This window comes from Diuraphis noxia, unplaced genomic scaffold (genome assembly GCF_037042655.1).
Source record: "Diuraphis noxia isolate RWA-SAM2 unplaced genomic scaffold, SU_Dnox_SAM2 contig0003, whole genome shotgun sequence".
NCBI lineage: Eukaryota > Metazoa > Arthropoda > Insecta > Hemiptera > Aphididae > Diuraphis > Diuraphis noxia.
Window position 1 is genome coordinate 76,689,406 of NW_028301713.1, and position 19,690 is coordinate 76,709,095.

A 19,690-nucleotide genomic window follows, 5' to 3' on the forward strand; every position below is an offset into this window, starting at 1 on the left:
ATTATAATATAATCAATTCTATTCTGAGATTCGGTCACGCTGACCACACCTAAAAAACAACATTTTCTGATTTCAAAGAAGGTTTCATCCACAATAATTCAAAACCCGGTATAAGTAACACTAACAGCTCAAAACCTAGGTTAGGTTAGGTATATACCTAGTGACGGAATGTCGCAATGTCGAACTTGAAGGATGCATAATATCCAACACGTTATACGGGGGTTAACGAGATACCTTGGATCCTGTAAGTGGCAATATTACCCGTTTAGCGGTGTTGCAATAGTTTTATACTTTCATCTCTATATGAAAAACGACCGAAAGGGGCTTCGTAGCGGCAGGACTTAAGACAACACTATCCGGTGCTGCAGGATAATATACGAGCATGAATTGCATCGCGTACCGATTTCTGTATGTGCACTACATGTAGGACGTTTAATAATATAACGCCATATATCACGTGCAGGACAAAAGTAAAATAAATAAACGCGAATATATCGCACGTCGTGCATTATATAGGTGCGCATTACACCGGCCGTCTCGTAAGATATAATATAATATATTACTGTTTCCGTCGCAGTTGCAGTTGCAGCCGCTGCAGTGTCATCCCTCGGTTCGGCGCGATAACGACGACCGACTGCAGTTCAATAATGTATTATAATATACATATGTTACTGCTGGTAATCCGGTGCAGCACGGGCGAGCGACGAGGTATCTACCTTTATACATAATATGTATAGTTTATATATATATATATTATATATATAAGATAATAATATATCGTGTGTACTTATACTGCAGTGTACCTACAACATAATATATTATATAGGTGCCTATCTAGCGGTGTTCGAGAGACGCCTTCGTGTGAGGCACGAGAGTCCGACTGCGGAATATATATTACTATTATTATTAATTTATCGAGCGCGAAAAACCGTGTCGGCGAGTCATGGCACACAGATGTATATACGCGTTACACACCGCCCAGATGTAATGCGTGTGCGTGCGTAGACGCGTGTACGTGTCCGACGTATAAGTGAATATCGTTGTCGTATTTTTGCTGCCGTAAATCGCTAACAGCACATGCATAATAATATATTACATCGTATTGTTTATTTATAAAAATAAATAAAAAACCGCACACGCGTCGATATAACGCGATCGCGGCGGACCGAGTCTGTCAGTCGGACGTCCAAGCACGTGCGGGCAACATCGCTGCACTTTGTGTGTCATTATAGGTATTTCTACATATTGCATAATATTATATATTTACTACGATCACGAGCACAGTGGTTTTGTATGCACTCTCAGACGGAACGACGTATTTTTTTTTTTGGGATTTATTGTGAGATCGAGTTGGATTCGTGTTTTTTTTTCCAATATTTGGCGGAGACGCATCTGCTTCAAATACAATATGGGCATTTTATTTAATACGGAAAAAAATAATTTTGTAAAATAGGTAAACATAAAAACATAATATTATTTGCAATACAGACAATTTACCAACGGTGTTTTTACTGAGCTTGATAATTTTAATAATAATAATTCCTCTATTCTGCGAGATCAACTACGATAAAATTATAATCTATTAGAGTTTATTATTATAATGTGTTTATAAACAGCTGCAGGGACCTAGTTTTTTAATAAAAAATGTACCTATCATACGTTTAAAATATTCTAACTAATATTTAAGTCGAGTACAATGACCAATAAGCATAGGCATACGAATAGAATAAAGACAGTCCTACGAGATTTGCAAGTATACAAAGAAAATGTATACTTTAATATTAAGAAAATTCCGAGACCGAAAGATCCCTATGAGGATGTCCAACGACACTGGATTGTGACGGGTAGAGTCGGGGCGTGGGTGGGACGAGGTCTTATACCCTTGGAAAAAGGTTTGAATAACGTCACTTTAATAATATGGTGGTGTACCTATATATTATATCGATATGCCTATTACCCATACATTTGTATTATAATGATATGATCGTGTATATATATATATATATATATTAGATAGAATCGCGCGCGTGGACGACGGGATTTTCGACTATATTTTTTCCCTCTTATTTCCTCTGCTATAGCTGTTACGTCACTTCGGCTATGTTATTAAATATTATGATATTTACGAATAATATTATACGTTTATACGTTTACTCGACGTGCAGTATCCATATTGACGTATTCGATCACGTACCTATAATATATATATTGTATATGTTTTTGCCCCGAATCTAGCCGGCGCGCGCGACACGCAAACTCCCGCGGCGAAACGACGACCGGTGAAATTATACTCACACATACACACTGCAGACACATGTCGATATAATATAATATATTAATGTGATTTCGACGTGTGTGTGTGATATATGGACTACGTGTTTGGGTTCTATATATTATTATAATATAATATGACGGGCGCCTAATACGAACGCGTTTACCTGTGTAAGTATATCCAATGCAAGTGTTTCATGTTCGATAATAAGCCCTAATTTTGAGTCGGCGAGCCTCGGAGCGCACATTTGTTTACGGAGTAATCGTTTGGTTGGTTTTTTTTTTTGGTCGTTCCTTCCTTCGTTCGGTTATTATATATCATATTATACATTATAAATCGTATTTTCGTGCCTCGGGTTCCGTGCGCGCGCCGCAGCAATCACAATATAATACGGCCGCCGCCGTCGACCGAATTAAATGGCATTTCGTGAAGACGATAGACTCGCATTCTCTCCTCTGCTGGCCCAGTATTTTCGACCAAAAACGGTGGGCGTTCCCCGACAAAATGAAATGGGACTGCGCTATAATGTGTCTGTCCGTGTACGCGCGTATGTGTGTGTTAAGTATACGTTTCGGAATTGATTGAAGCCCGCGCGGGAATTGTTGTTATATAAACGCACACGAAATTATATTTACCATAAACAGGCGAAACGAAAAAAAAACATGAATACACACACACATATATATATATATATATATACACTCGAAAATCACACACATACACACTCGGAAACACACGCAGGTGGTGGTGGTGATGAGGTGTCTTTTTACGTCTGTCCGTTTCGGTATAATTTCATATGTAATTTAATGAAAACGGTCGTTTTTCAAAACGATAATTTGTACGAATGATCCATTACACTCGGGCCAGGCGTAGGTACCATTGCGGCCGTGTATAAGGGAACGGCGTGTTCCGTCAATAAGACGGTTGATGGCGGTGAGGAGGGCAGGGGGGTGAAAAAACATTGCGTCCCATGAGAGCCAGCGGAACACGACTCTTAAAGGTCAGTTCGTGATGGGAATAAGTGGTACGAGTGGCCAATTATACAAGTGTATGCCACACCACACGGAGTGCGGTCCAAGCATATTAAACACACACACATACACCAACGTACAATAATAATTTATACGCGCGCGCGGCGCAGTGAAATTGTTTTTTTTATTATTATTTCGTGTCTTTATCTATGTCTCTGTCTCTCTTACTCCACTGTGTGATGGTTTAGGCGGAGCTGAAATAACAGTAATCCGCGACGATTAATTTATCGCGTTATTACTATTGCGACGGCGGACGAGTTTTGATTTTTTTTTCCCGACTGGGCGTAATTAAAACGGACCCGGTTGATTTTACACGATCGTGTCAACCGTCATGTGAAATTCACGGCTGTATCATTTTAACGGCGGCGGCGGTTTGCCAGCAATGATTGTTGCTCTCGTTCGGCGATTTTATAATTACAACGCGCGCGACCGCCGCAACGGTGTAAGATTTATCGTGAACGGCGTTAAAGTCACTGGGCTCCTGCTGCACTGTAAAACCTGTCCTGACGTTCGTTTAGTTTGTTATTGTGTCCATATTTTTGTGTGTGTTTTTCGTGTCGTTTGTATAGTGTTGTTCGGCACGAGAATTCTCTCTAGCCACCTGATCTCTGAACTGTTTTATACGTAATTTCTGACCCGTCACTAACTCTGTTTTTGAAGCCATTAGACACATATTTTATCATCGACTTAAGTATCCTATTTTGACCACTGATCGAAACATATATATACATATATGAACGAGTGAGTATTGATATAGCATATAGATATACTGCATATATATAGGACATAGATACCTATAATATTTATGTTATTCAACCGGTTACACTCTCACATAGTCTTCGGTCGAATTCCGCGTCCATTTATGATGTTTATAAAATATCACAAACGGTATTATAATATACTTATTATAAACACTATGTTTATTAGTAAATGTCTGTCTAAATCATATTAAAAAAAAATTGCCCCTCTTATCCACACTGAATCGATCCCAAATGTAATTTTAAATGACTGGTTATCCATCTTATAATATGAACATCTATTACATGAAATAATTCAACACGAAACATCGTCAGGACCATAGCAGCTAGGAAACGTTCTCTCCAAAAATTCTAACCAACGCCATATATTTATCTACGCCTGATAAATAGTTTCTATTTACTTATACGTTGCTATCGTATGCCTCACATTTTCATCGAAAATTTTAAACTCAATCTATTTTTATAATAATATGTCACGGGGTCCTCACCTTTTTCGAAGTTCAACGCGCGATCGTCATCTCGGATCTTGTCTGCGGCGGCCTTAAGCAAGGCTTGTATCTTTCGGAGTAGCGACTCGGTGGTCATGTACGGCAAACCCATGTCCCCAGATCCGGCGGAACCGAAGTTCAACGCCTGTGGTGGGGGCGTGACGCTACCGTGTGCGCTGCTATTGCCTCCTACGTCCGGATTGTCACTGAGGTCTGAACATGTCAAAAATAAAAACAAATAATTAATATGTATCATAAATATTATTATATGTTATATTATTTTGTTTTAGCTTGTAGGTACGATTATTAATTGGATGATTCAATTTTTTAAATCTACCTTATTGAAACCATCAATACTCGACAAAAATAATAATAACGGCCACGGCGGTGGTCGTTTATATAACTTCCGCTAATCGCCCTTTGTATAATGTACGGTGTATATTTATATTATATTATATCGCCACAGTATAATCGATACTGCGGTCGTATGTACAAATAACACAATACATACAAAAATAATAATTTTAATTGAATCCAAACGTACATGATAATATAATATCCTATAAAAAAGTATTCCCATCTCGAATTACACCCGCGCCGCACTATACCACTACCACTACTATGACCACATGCAATACACACGCGGCTCCCCTGCAATCCGCTTTTCACTTTATTATACCGACATTATGGTTATATACATATATTGTGTCAAAGATGCATTCAAGTAGAACGTTCTCCGTTTTTATATTATTGTTTCCAATGGTTTGTGAATAATTCATTATTTTTTTTCTGTCCGAACAATTATATTTTGTATAGGTAAACACACATATAATATGTCTTACATCTTATGACAGAAGTATAAAGGGACCAGAATTAACAAAAAAAAAAAAATATTTTTTACCGTTTCAAAGTATTATTTTATACCGCTATAGAATAACATAATAACAATAATTTATACCGTGATCCTTGATGTCGTCTTCTTCGCCGTCGGAAATGTTGTCGTCATCCTCGTCCAGGTCATCTTCGTCGTCGACGTTTGTGTTGCCGCCAGCCGAGTGATCGCTGGCCGGTCCCGAATGATCGCCTCCCGTTTTGGATAGGTTCAACACGGGGCTGTGTCCTTCGGACGATCCTACAGCGTATAGTAAAAAAGTCATGTTATCGTCACGTCTGTTTGAAAAGCTCTAACAATGGTAGGTACTCGTGTGTATAATATTATTATATTATATAATATTGCGGACGTACCGTTTTGCGATGTCAAATCCCTTGCTTTTTGATCAAAGTTCAGCGCTCGATTTATGTCACCCACTCGTTCGTCGTTGGCCCTGCAAAAAACCAAGCAAAACATTAAAACAAAACGCTCATAACGCTATTATAAACACGATACATAAATGTAAATAATTTAACGATGACGTTTTATTCCACGACCGTCTTCCATTAGGTCTTTGCGCCGCGATAAGTGTACCCATAAATATATTATACATATATATTTGTATACGCGCATAAGTAAAACATTTCGGAAATTCGTCGGTGGCGGACGGGGCGATTAAGACATTAAGAGTAGTAATATACAGCGTAGTGCCGGGGGACTCGAATAACCGAAAAAGTCCTTTCCGTGTGTCTTAATGAGCGAAAGCTTTTAACGTCTCAGCAGCAGCGGTGAATGCGCATTATTATATATACATCTGCATATTTCGGGGGCTTTACTATCGTCAATAAATATAATAATACTTATATACACACACACATATATATATAAAGAACACGCGCGCGAGTGCGGAGGGGCAGTATTATTTTTTTAATGCGTTTTGCAACACGGCGATATCGCGCGTAAAAGACATTTCAAATGCGTTACATAATATTATAGTAATGATAACACAAATATAATGGTAATAACAATAATCGTAAAACGTTATAACGACGGCAGCAGCGGGAACTGTGGTGAAAAAAAAAACGAAAATGACAATAATAAAAAACGGAAATGACTAATTTTCCATCTGCAGCACTCATCGGAAACGACTACCGTACGCGTATATTATAATATTATTATTATTATTATTATTGTCATCGCCCGTGCGCGCGTTCAATATCATTATTGTATAATATTAACGTCGTCGTCGTCGCATATAATATTATTATAACGTTATATTGCATAGAAATGAAGAAAGCGTCAACATAACATTATCATTATAATTTCTCCACGATAATATAGTAACAATAATAATAATAATATTATTTTTATTCTTATTATTATGCTGTGTTATACTGAATCAGCCACGATCGGTCTCATGCCGAGTGGACCGTCGTCGGGTTCGCCGGAAACACGCGAATGTGTACAACATCACGGGACATCAGACGCGATCCTCGTACCTGCAGACGAAATCGGTCGCGTGATCGAGCATAACGCGAAAACCGACGAATGATACGATACAGTATAATATATTACAATCGCATAAAATATACGAATTTCCACACACTCACAGGGTATAAGTACATAAGTAATCGTATAATAATAATAATAATATTGTAATAACGGTGTGGGCGGCACACCGGGAAATCGTCGTTTAAGTCTCGTCTTGTGTACACACACACACATATATATATATATATATAATATATATCACCAAACATAAATCAAACATTATACAAGCGCAATTATATGACGTTATACATCGTATAGCGCACCACTCGTCTGGCACCGGTCCCCACGTCATCATATTATTATATACAATAATGTGCTTATTATTAATATTTATACGTCATCGACGTTAAATATACGAGTTTTTAATTATCGTCCATGTTTTCGTCACGCGATACGCCACTGCAATGAATATCACACGATATATTACGATATTAAAATATTATTATTATTATTATTAAGATGATATTATAGGCGGGGTGCGATATTTTTATTCGTATTATTCCAAATACTATATAGGTAGGTACTTTAAATAATATAATATATACGCGGAACTGTTGGTTCGATCTGCTTCCGGTTAGGCTACTGCAGTGTCATGCGACGTATTTTATCATTATACGGACACCGATAAAATATATAAAAAACAAAACGACACCATCATATATCATATAGATAGATATATATAGGGAGGTAACAACACGCGCGTTTTTATTTTATGTATTAAACATTATGTCACATTAATATTACCAATATGCGAAAGACGGTAAGGTCTCGATAGGGTTTCGTTTCGACTCCAGTGACCATGGTATAATAACATTAAAGTTTTATTTTTATTTTTTTTACTATACCTACGGAGAATACTTCTTTGGAAATACACCGCGATCGTATAATATGGATTTCGCGCACCTATATAAAATATCAGTTTATTATCATTATGTATGTAATTATTGTTCAAAAACGAGTTTTGGTAAACGACGCTGCGTGCGTATCATATTATTCATTTCACGCATCTATATATTATTATTAGTTATATATCGACCATCACGAAAACTCTTGTCTCTTATTGTCTTATAACACAACATTATACATACAATGATGATGATAATGGGCATAATAATAATAATGGCAATTTAATATTTTAACATGATATTTCGAAGGTCTGTTTCCGAGAAGCAAACGAGTCACATATAGAGAAAAGACTGACTGAAGTCGAAAGGGTTCACCGGATCGTCGCGTCGGGCCAGTGTTAATATTATAATTTATAATAATACATATTTCCAAACCGGTTCGGCGTATAGTTGTTCAAATAAACTCACACACACACAACCACTGACGGAACCTATATCGTGTTCGAACTGTTCGAAGTACCTAAAAAAATAAAAATGTATAAAGATATCGAATTGTCTACGAAAAAAAATTGTTTCACCTCCCCGTCCCCCCGGCAGCAGCTACAGGTATCGCCTGCCTGTAAGCCACGAGACTTTTTCACGCCACTACACACGGAACCACGTCATGTCTATTGGAACAATATAGAAATGACACTAGGTCAGCTGATCGGGTGTTTGTTTACTCACCACCTGTTAACCGAAGTCTGTACTTATATCTGAGAAACAATATTATGCAAACGAGCCCACACTAACCAAACCTGCAGAGGTTATAATAATGTATTTGGTTGATCGAGTTCCGGAAACGTTTGCTACTGCCGCCTGCCACCGGTTTCAAGGTTATCGTGGAAAGTCCGATTCCGACAGAACCCATGGAACGCACGGTAATTTCTGTATACCTATCACACCCAAACCTACCCGTTGCCAGCATATACCTATACCACCCTATATACAGTAGACACGTAAACAATTGATGATAATAATAATATCATCGTCGTCGTCATTAAAAATGATCGTAGTCGCTTGATTCGTTTGCGAACGAGATTACCGGCCACGAAGAAATTAAAAACTTTGATCCCGTGAGATGTGGCGTGTCGCCGCACAGATAAGTTCTGCGGGGATTTCGTTGTCGCACATATATATATATAAATAGCATCATTAGCATCATTCGGTCGATTCGGATGCGCGAGCACACGTACTCCGTCCACCGATAATTAATTATCATTTATCAGCGGCCCGTAGCGTCGTGGCGTATAAAAAGATATATTATTATTATTATCATTATTATGGTAATATAAGTAATAAAATACACCAAGAAAAGGCGGCGGCGGCGTCGGTTTGACGAATTTTCACTGCGACCACGGCGTTTCTTATCTGCGGGACGTCAGAAAGAAATTTGGACGCGCGTACTGCAGGATAAATAACAAATAAAATCAAAATAAAGACTGTGTATTATAAAAAGAGACGCGGAAAAAAAAGAGATCGGCAAAATTAATTCCCGTAACGTTCTTTGACTTCTTTCCCGGCGCGTGTGGAGGGTGAATTTTCATTAGTCCGCACGCTGAAATCGCATATATTCTAATCCGTTCTTTGTGTATATATAATAGCAATAGTAGTAGTAGTAATAGTAGTGGTAGTAGTAGTAGTAGTAGTAGTAGCAGTGGTAGAAGCAGTAATAATAATAATAATACTGTACGACGAGAAGAATGTCCGGACCGCCGCCGACGCGGATAGCGGGAGCCCGCATATTAAAAGTCTTGTTTGTCTTTAGGATGTTGTTCCCTTTCATTTCCGCTGCCGGCTATATATATTGATTCAATCGGATGTTTTGATTAAAATTTAAATACACATCTCCCCTTATCATTCTGCTGGCTCCGGCGATGGGGATTTTTTTCTTCTCCGCTCATTTAATCCCGACGTTATGGCTATTCGATAATAATTATGATAATTCTTTTTTCTTTTTAGTCAGTAACGTTTTTTTTCTTCTTATTCACTGATATACGTATATTAGTATTACTTTTTTCTTTCATTAGTACCCGTGTACGTACACAATGTAAAAGTTATTTGGTAGGTATATACACATTATTACTATTTCATGATTCTTTTATTGTTATTATTATTTATCGTCACTGGACGATTTGTCTATTCCTATCGTGCCATTACGTGACACGCGCAACAATAATACATATTATATGGTATTTGCTATTTGCACCCCGTAATTATAATATATAATATTTTATATTATTCAATTTGACTAATCCTCTCGACACCGTTGCGCTGCAGCGTGTCTTTTGTTTGTGTTTAATAAACACGCACGAAAAATACTCCGAAAAGAGTGTCGCGTAGTCTGACGATGTTGAGATGAGGCGACGGAGGTCCCGCACACGGCGACAAACGGCCGCCGTCATGCTAATTTGTTGAAGGGTTGTGATATACAGGATCAACAGCAGAAACAGCAACATCACATCATCGAAATCCGATTCGGCAGCGTAGTGGTGAAACAATAATAACCCGAGAGACGGCCTCGGGGCTAGAGGGTAGTTTCGTCTACTGTGACGGCGGGTGGTGCATGTTAGGTAGTCGGGAGCGTGGGCGGGTGGGTGGATGGACGAACGGCGGTGGAAGATTTTAAACTTTCGCCCGTTACGCAGAAGGGTCGAATAAGTAATAAGTATAAGATTTCTGGAGCGAAACGCCGCGGCATCGTCTTCTACCCGCTTGTCGTTCACCGCCCGTCGTCGCGGTAGGTACTATATATACTACGGTGCATGTGCGGCGTGTGTTGCCAAAACCCTTTGGGGGCTTTGCCGTTTTGAGTTATGATTATTAATACACACGTATCCTGTGTGTGCAACGCGCAAAACTCCTTACGATTATAATATTAAACTCCAACGTTCCGGACCCGGGACCATGTTAATTGAAACGAAATCTCAGATTCGTCGGCGGCCGGTCGAGTGTGGCACGCAGCGAGGGTGGGTACGCACGAGAGCCGGTGAGAGGGGTAGGAACAGATGAGCGGGAGAGAAAGAAAGAGAGAGACAGACAGCGCGCGATAGAGTCGCGGAGAGGATTTAATATTAAATTAATCGACATAGACATACGCGCATTGAGGTGGTCGTGGTGGTGGTGGTGGTCTTGGTGGTGGAGACGAAGGTGGGCACGAGTGCATGTATATTGTATGTATGTATATATTATAATGTGTTTACGGAAAGTTTATGCGTAGTGTGTATTCGCAGATGATCGAAAATCCGACCGGACGGATTCCGGAATCAGCGGGCGTGTAGGTATAGGTATATATAACATTATATTATATATGGTCGCCTGCAGCCGTGGTGGTGTGCTGTTGGATCGCGGTGGAGGTACAATAATTAGGCCTGCCGTGATTATTATCGAATAATCATGCCGGAGGCGGTAAAACAATGTTTCGCAATTCATTAACTCGAACAGCGGTTGTAGTTGTACGCCCGCCGCTGCCGTCGCACCCACAATGATTTATATTAAATAATATTTATAGCATAATATTATATTGTACGTATGTATGTCAGTGTGTGCAGTTTGGGTGAGCATAACCTGATATTGCATACCCGAACACTGCAGCTAAGACACAACTACACTCGACATGTAAAATAATTACACAACCTATAATAATATTAAATACTTTATAATAAATAATAATATTATACGCCCTTTGCACTGTTTAATTTTCCATTACCGCCATATAACAAGCGTGCAATAAAATATACTCACGCGGTATGCTAATAAATTTACAAATATTATAATGTATTATTATTATCTATTTTGCGAACTAGTTTATGTCGGCAGCTTTGACAACCATAGTTCGTGTGCGCTTATCAATATTTGCAATTCACATATCCAATATCCACACGCATATTACATTCAGCAAAGGCTGGCTAACTTATTAACTTTGTAAGACGTTCTACATGCTGGTGGGAAATTTAAAAAATTTGACTTTATCGTTATTAATATTTTAAATATTAAAATTATGATCGATATGCGATAGCGGTTATTATTGCCGTATACCTATAACTCGCGTGTTGCTGAAATAATTTCTCAATATTTATTATTAATTGTAGCCGGTTATACTCTACATATAAGTAATAAGCAATAATATTATAATATTAAGTATACTCATCGTAGTTTATATTACAGAAAATTAAAATCTATTTATATAATTTAAATATATCGTTACAGAAATGTTTGGGAACTAATTATTTTTGTAATACATTTTAGATTTTAAATGATAATATATCAAGATCAATGTGTACGAACCAAGGTGTCGGTGTGTACTTTTTAAGTTTTAACACGCCAGTTGAATGAATTATATCAGTCTACGGTAAATTTAGATAGAAGATTAATATATAATAATTTTAGTAACATGCCAAAGGTCCAAGCGAACGTCATTCGTAAGCATCTAAAGTTAAAAAGAAAAAAAAATGTTCGCGTTTCTTGGTAATTTCTCCAGGAGCCGCGATTGGTGGGAATATCTGATCAACGTTAAGTCATAAACTCATAATTTCAGAACAGAATATATACCCAATTAGAATTACTTTCAATGTCATTCCGGACGATTTGTAAGTGACGTCCAGATTTTTAATGCAAAAGTTTCGTACGCCCCAGAGCACATTCCTTTGAGACTACTCGTAAAACCGAATTTGTATACATTTAAAACAAGATTATTAATTTCTTTTCCGAGGGTTAAAAGTTCAAAGCGAGAAAGAGGGAGTTAATTATTAAAACGGATTCGGTATGGAGGAAATTAAAACGCGAAACGAAACTGAATTTTTGGTTTTGACAGTATACGAGTAAAAGGCAATCGACAGCGACGGCGGCGGCGGCGGCGGCGGCGGCGGCACCGACGGAGGCATTATAGCAGCAGCAGACTTTTTGCAAAAGCCCGAACGCGATTATTTTATTATTATTTGTACGCCTCTGAAATCGAACCTGAATAAGAATGTAAGTATAAAATATATGTCTACTGTACATAACTACCAGCAACACGTTTCACGTATATTATATTCATATTATATAGGTACGTAAAAACGATACTTTATATAACTATTATACTCGTGCTTATAATATTATCACTATGCGTTATTATTCCGTCCTGACAAACGCCCGTACATATTATTATGTGTGTTATAACATTATTAGGTACCTACATTAAAAAATATAATATACAATACGAGTGTTTGACGATCGCCCACCCGGCGATCCATTATTATTATTATAAGTTGTATTTTTTTTCTTTCCAATATGTAGAGCGCATATTATATACAACACACACGCATATAATATAGATAGATGTGTGTCGACTGATAACACAATATTTCGATCGGAATGACACGAGCGTTTACAATATACTTACACTCACACACACCGGAGTGAGTGCCTTGTAATTAGCAGCTGGCGGCTGACAAGGACTAGCCATACACACACACACACACCCACTTTGGAAGAAAAAAAGGCGTTTCGACTAAATCAAAAAACGGTTTTTATACACACATTAACATAGAGAAAGAGAGAGAGAGAGAGAGAAACGTACGTACGGAATATAGTTCGTCTACAATGGTAACAGCAATAATAATAATCATAATAAAAACTCGTGTGACAGTGACATGCGGCGCAACGTCGCGCAACGTGTGCCTATTATTATAGTCGTCGTCGGCTGCCGCTGCTCACGTAATGTCCGGACCGAACAGAGATCGGTAGTGGCCGATAGCTTTGTGTGCGCGCGGCGGCACCCTGCGAGCTGCTGCTGCCACTGCTGCCCACGTGAAACCATATTAAATATTAACAGTATAATATTATTATCCTACGATATTCCGAATGGTAATTGATTCGGCGGCGGCCCGAACACGTCACGACGAGATGTTTTAGTGCGACGGTCGTACGTTACTTCGTGTGTATATATATACATATATGTGTGTGTGTACAGATATATCTCATCTGTGGTTATATATAGGTAAAAGTTGGGTAAGTAATATTATTATATGGCCGTGTGCGTGTTGGTGCGCGCGGAATGCGGTGTATACGGACAGACGATTAAATAAGTGTGTTTACCAATATTGCGCTCGATAATTTTCAGGGTTGGTGGACCAAATGTATAGCGGTCAGTTTATACAGTTTATGTATAACATATATGATGATTTAATTTCGATAGAATTATATATTGGATTAAAACGCATTTTGCTTATCTGAAGTTAAGTATAGGTACTAAAGGTATGTATAAATATAGTGTGTAAACTGCTGATCCTATAAAATATAAATGTTTTCATTGACGCAACTGGTCCAAACGCCCTATAAAATATTATTATTATCATATATGTCGCATGGTATATAGACAGTATAGTCGCGTGTCATTACACATCACGACGGTCGTGTATCGTTATCATCGTGAATACATTTTAGAACAAACCGCCGACGAACGCCCTCGAAAGTTTCTCTGAGCAACACCGAACGAAACTATACGATTTCATCTTCCATACATATTGTACAGTCATCTGCGACCGTTGCCAGTGATACGACAGTAGTACGATATCATAATCCTCTGTGTTAAACGCGAAAACCTCGTTGTCCCTATAGCTGCAGCAGAGGGTTACGCCGCGACGCGATTAACGCGGTCCATTAGATTGAATAATGACGTCCCGTCCGGCAGGCGTATAATCTCAGTCGGATGCTGCAGCGGAGATTATGCGTTGTCGCGACCGCAAAACCCGCGTATTAGTCCCGACGGCCTTTGGATCTGCGTGACGAGCACCACAATATGCAACGGCGGACGCCGTTTATAAAACTATATGATAATATTGTGGTAAATTCGTCGTCGACGTCATCGACAGATATTTTTCGCACGCTATTCGTGGTGCAGCAGCATGTGCGTCATATACATATTATAATATGTTATAAAATCTTATCAAAATATGCGTCGTCGATAGGTATTTTTTTTTTTTTATCCATTCCCACGACGAGTCGTCCGGCTACACTGAACGTGCCTACCTACGGTCGCACATCGCGTGAGAGCAAACTATTATTATTAAATATTTGAACTCGAAACAACGAAATCATTTCGGCGTCGTCACATGGTATAGTGGTATAATATACACTATAATATATTATGTTTATTATTTATATTATTACTGTGGTTGTTGTTGTTGTTGGCGATATCAGAGCCCGTGCATTATGCGACGTTCCACGTTGGTGGCAATAATTACTAATTGTCGTGTTAATATGGGCAATGACTGTCAAGATGGATCGTATTTTAAGGTGCCATCGGGACCACCGCTGCAGCTGTAACTAAAGTCTGCGCTATAATTTCAAAATGAATCTCCTCTGCGGGTGTACACAATCTAATATATATGTGAGTGTTTGTGTGTGTGTGTGTGTGTGTATGGATGGGCGGGGGTATTAATATAAACGATATTGGACCTGACACGTGATTTACAATGTACAAGCGTCGAGCCTGTGACCGTTTCAAAGGCTACGTGTTGAAAAGTGCGTTCGAATTTCGTGTCCAACGATAAATTTATACTCGAAACCAATAAAGCGTTCTTCTGTCCGTAAAATATTACGCCGACCAGATTCCATATAATACCTGTCCACCGGAGATTATTGAAACGAAACTTTATACGCGATGATGGTCTTCTGCAGCAACGCTTTTTGCTGCAATTTACTCGGTTTCGATGTGAGTGCTAAACATGTGCAGTTTGTAAAAATATCATTGTTTAAAATATATTATATTTGTTTTCGCATTGTTGCAATATATATAATATAAAGGACTATAGATATTGTAAAGTATTTTTTTTCTTATTTTTCACACTTTTGTCGTCGTCCCATCGGTTTGTATATAATCGTATTATTTTCGTGTACGTCCGGGCGCGTGTGCGTGTATCGGAAAGTTACCAACTGGCAATATATCAACTGGCTATCAAAAGCAGCGTAAAAAGGACACGTCCCCGCGGCGAAAAGTTAGCAAAGTGAATTTATGATTCCGAAAATGTGTCCTGTATATAGGGGTGGTGTTTTTCATACACACTCGGCCGATACGGCCGGTGACAAATGAATCCATCTTGTCCGCATTTTCGGGGTCAGGTCGAGAAAAACGAGTTTTCAATTGAAATCCAATATTTTTTCTTTCACCGCTGTCGCCCGCCGGACCCAAACTTTGGTCTGCAGATAAGGGAGAAATAACCGATGACGGATATAAACATCGACGCCGCCACGCCGGCATACGATGATCGGTTTACTAAAAGGCGACAATATGACTTGTTTTTTTTTTTTTTTACGTGACGGCCGCCAGCGAATCTACAGTATTAAAAGATAACTGTATAACGACGATGATGACGCAGAAATAAATCTCCTGTGCGCCACGGTCATATTATATGATATATAAAGCAGTTATGTATTTTTTAAGAAATCTCCGGTGATGTAGGAAGAAGACGGCCGGTCATAATATTATTATACTATATATACTTGGCATCGAATAAACGACAAAAGAAATTACGCGCTCGTAATCCCGCGGCGCGCACTTTATCTGCAGTTGTGATATATATATATATATATATATATATAATACGTGAAGACTGACTGAAGAGGATAAGTATTTGTAAAGAATATTATTAATAAAAATATTATACGGACCTAGAGGATTTGCCGGGACATTAATATTTCGATATTGAAATTTTTCATTATTTATTACTGCAGCGTATATATATATATAGGTACTACTTTATAAAACTCTCCCTCGCCGATGCGATGCGATCACTGCTGCAGGACCCATTACTACGCTGCTGTTGTCGTACCAGTCGGCCGGTCGCCCGCGACTATTGTATAATATAGGTATCCATCGATTGTTTCGAACTCACAGCAGACGGTTTGGGTTGCAGCAGAAATCGCACAAAAAATTAGTACCGCCGCGAGTCGTTTGGAAGTTGTGACGCAAACGCTGCGGCTGTGGTATGTGTGCGTGATGGAAGAGGACCTATAGTCTGAACACGAATAACACACATCATCATGATTTACGCGTAATTTAATAGTATTGTACATACGAATCTCGGTATGCGTATATATATATATACAATTCTGCGTGTAACGTTATACATGATATCGCTATTGTAACAATACACAAACTGTAACACACACACACGCGCGCGTGATTCCGCAGTAATAATATTATTATTATAGGTAAATACGTATATACATAATATATATAGCCACGTGTCGATGATCTCCGGAAGGGATGGCATTTGATCGCGGCCTGTTCGGTAGGGCATAGGTTTTGTAGAAACAATGGACATTCGGACGAACGAACACACGCGCATATAATACATAGATATTTATATATATATATATATGAATAATACATCCCATATACAAAAGCGGAACAGACGCGGGCGCAGTGGGGAAACAACGATATTAGATTAAAACACTGGACCGATAATACTCTGTGGAGGCTGCGGCGGTTGCGATGACGGCCCGTGATGAGCTCGCCACTATATAATTATAATAATAATAATAATATATGACGTATAATGTGTATATTATATAGACTGGTGCTACTGCCACCACCTCTGTGATATCTAGTTTTGTGGGGCATTATTGTGTGCGGAGGTTTTGCTAATTATTACGCGCCCGATGTGTGTGTGTACTGGACCAGCTTTACCAAAAACGTCTGCGTGTGTGTTACTATTGTTATTGTTATTGTTATTCCTTCGGAACAATAGACCCGAAATCCCGGCCACCCAAAAACAATACGAAAAGCCGCTCTGCTATATAGTCGTTAATGCCGCGTAATTAACCGCGATATAATCCCGCCACCATCACCACCGCCGCTGATTATTATTATTATTATCGCTGTACCTATATCAAATATATATATAAGTATAAATGATAAAATTCGAGGTTTATACATCACGCCGTCTGCCTATACTCGTTTCCTCTGCGGCAATGTTGGTTTTGATCGGCAAAAACAGGTAACTATTATATGGCTGTATGCATATAATAATATTATATGTATAGACTACGAATTACAAACGCCGGGTGTCTGGGATAACATTAAATGCAGATATTGACGCAACTGCGCGCCGTTAAATATAAAATATTATCATATCGATGGCATTTCGATAACCCGTTAAACATTGGCCGCTGATTTTTATGTTACTATTACACTGGTTTCCGATAAAAATAAAATTGCCAGTCGCGTTAAGTGCATCAGTGCATCACATGCGGTATATACCGGATTATTTGGACCTAACGTGTTCACGCGGATGGTAGCGGTGGTTATACAGACGTATACACGTATACTTATATGCACAATCGAATGAAATTTAATACATAATAATAATATTGTACCTATATCCATCGCGGGAATCGATGTACCATGTTGGACCGTTGACTTTTTTTGTTCCTAACCTATATAAGGCTCTTCGCAGAAAATGAGACAACAATGGGTATCCACCGATCAAGTTTGCAATTTCCGAATCCCGAGATTTAACCGAAATCCATTTTTAATACGATTACGCGCTACATGCGATCTATGTATATGGTTGCAACGCACGCTGCAAAAGTTATACCGCGCCAGCGTCGAGGGGAAACAGACGCGTCATTTCGACTTTAAAGCTTATCGTTATTGACAAAGTTTTTTCTCCTACATGTAACGATTGTGCTTGTGTTTTTTTTTTTTTTTTTTACTCCAGCAGAATGTGCTTTTTTAACCCACCAGAGTGTTGTTTGCTAGAAATTCGAATAAAAATGTAATTTAATGTTTGACGTTTTAGCGACATTGTTTCCCGGTTCTCCTCGCCCCAGTCTCCTCTGCTTCACTCTCCGACCCCGACCCCGACCACCGAACACACCTTATATTATACACACCACCGCCGGCGCGCGACAACACTATAAAAATTTTGCGTCGTTAGTGTACGTATAGTCGTTTACCATCACCGCCGCCGCCGCCCTCCCACGCGAGTAAAGAGAAATTGGCGTAATGGAAGTCGCATCTGGCAACCCCTTAAGACACACACCGAACACGCGTATACGCGCAGAGCAAGAAGCGTCGTCATCGTGTACATCATAAAGAAATGACTACCGCGGTGACGAGGGGTGTGAACGGAAAATAAAAAAAAATCGTTCGTTCAATTCTTGTATATATTATTCGATTCTCGAGGCTCATCTTTTCTCTCATTACTACACGGCGCACGAGCGTATATATATATAATACGAAGGAGTAGTGGTGGGTGATGGGCGTGTGAGACGTGAAAGTCGTTTTTCATATATATATATTATTATTTTTCCCCGTTTTTCCCCTCCCAGTCCACGCGAATCGTGATGGAAGATTTTCCGCGTTGTCGCCGTTTTTTATTTGTTTCACGTTTGCAGTCAGCGCGCGCCTTACTGTTATTAAACGTTTCGGGAATATGTTTCGGCAAAGTTATAATACGAGCGGACGCGGACAGCGGCAGATCGAAAACGTCATCCATCAATTCCGCTTCCGCCGAGAACTGTAGAGGCACGCGACGGACGGACAGACGGACGGTGGGGAAGCGAAAAACGCGCTTGCATTACATCACCAACACGCGGAGAATAATACGACGGTGTGCGATTACCATTATTATTATTATTATTACAATATTTCACTTCGTGTGTATATAAGTGTATATAATATGTAATATGTTATAGTATGCGCAGCGCAAAGAAAATGTTTGATCAAAGTGGATATTACTATATATACGTCGAGATGGGATCACGACAATTATAGCGATAAACGTGTACTCATCGTATGTATTATTTTTCTTTACGCCATGCGGTCTGCAAGTCCCTATTTATAAA

The 19,690-nt window shown here is 39.0% G+C and overlaps 1 protein-coding gene across 3 annotated transcripts in view; it reads right to left on the reverse strand.

Annotated features, from left to right (window-relative positions):
- Window positions 1-19,690, reverse strand: part of dac (dachshund family transcription factor) — a 139,055-nt gene that overhangs the window by 33,973 nt on the left and 85,392 nt on the right. For all 3 annotated transcript variants that reach the window (XM_015524156.2, XM_089222353.1, XM_015524155.2), the window contains 3 exons: window positions 5,795-5,874; window positions 5,508-5,681; window positions 4,550-4,762 (listed from right to left, as the gene is read on the reverse strand). In XM_015524156.2, coding sequence (XP_015379642.1) covers window positions 4,550-4,762; window positions 5,508-5,681; window positions 5,795-5,874 — 467 coding nt within the window. The remainder of the gene's footprint in view (window positions 1-4,549; window positions 4,763-5,507; window positions 5,682-5,794; window positions 5,875-19,690) is intronic.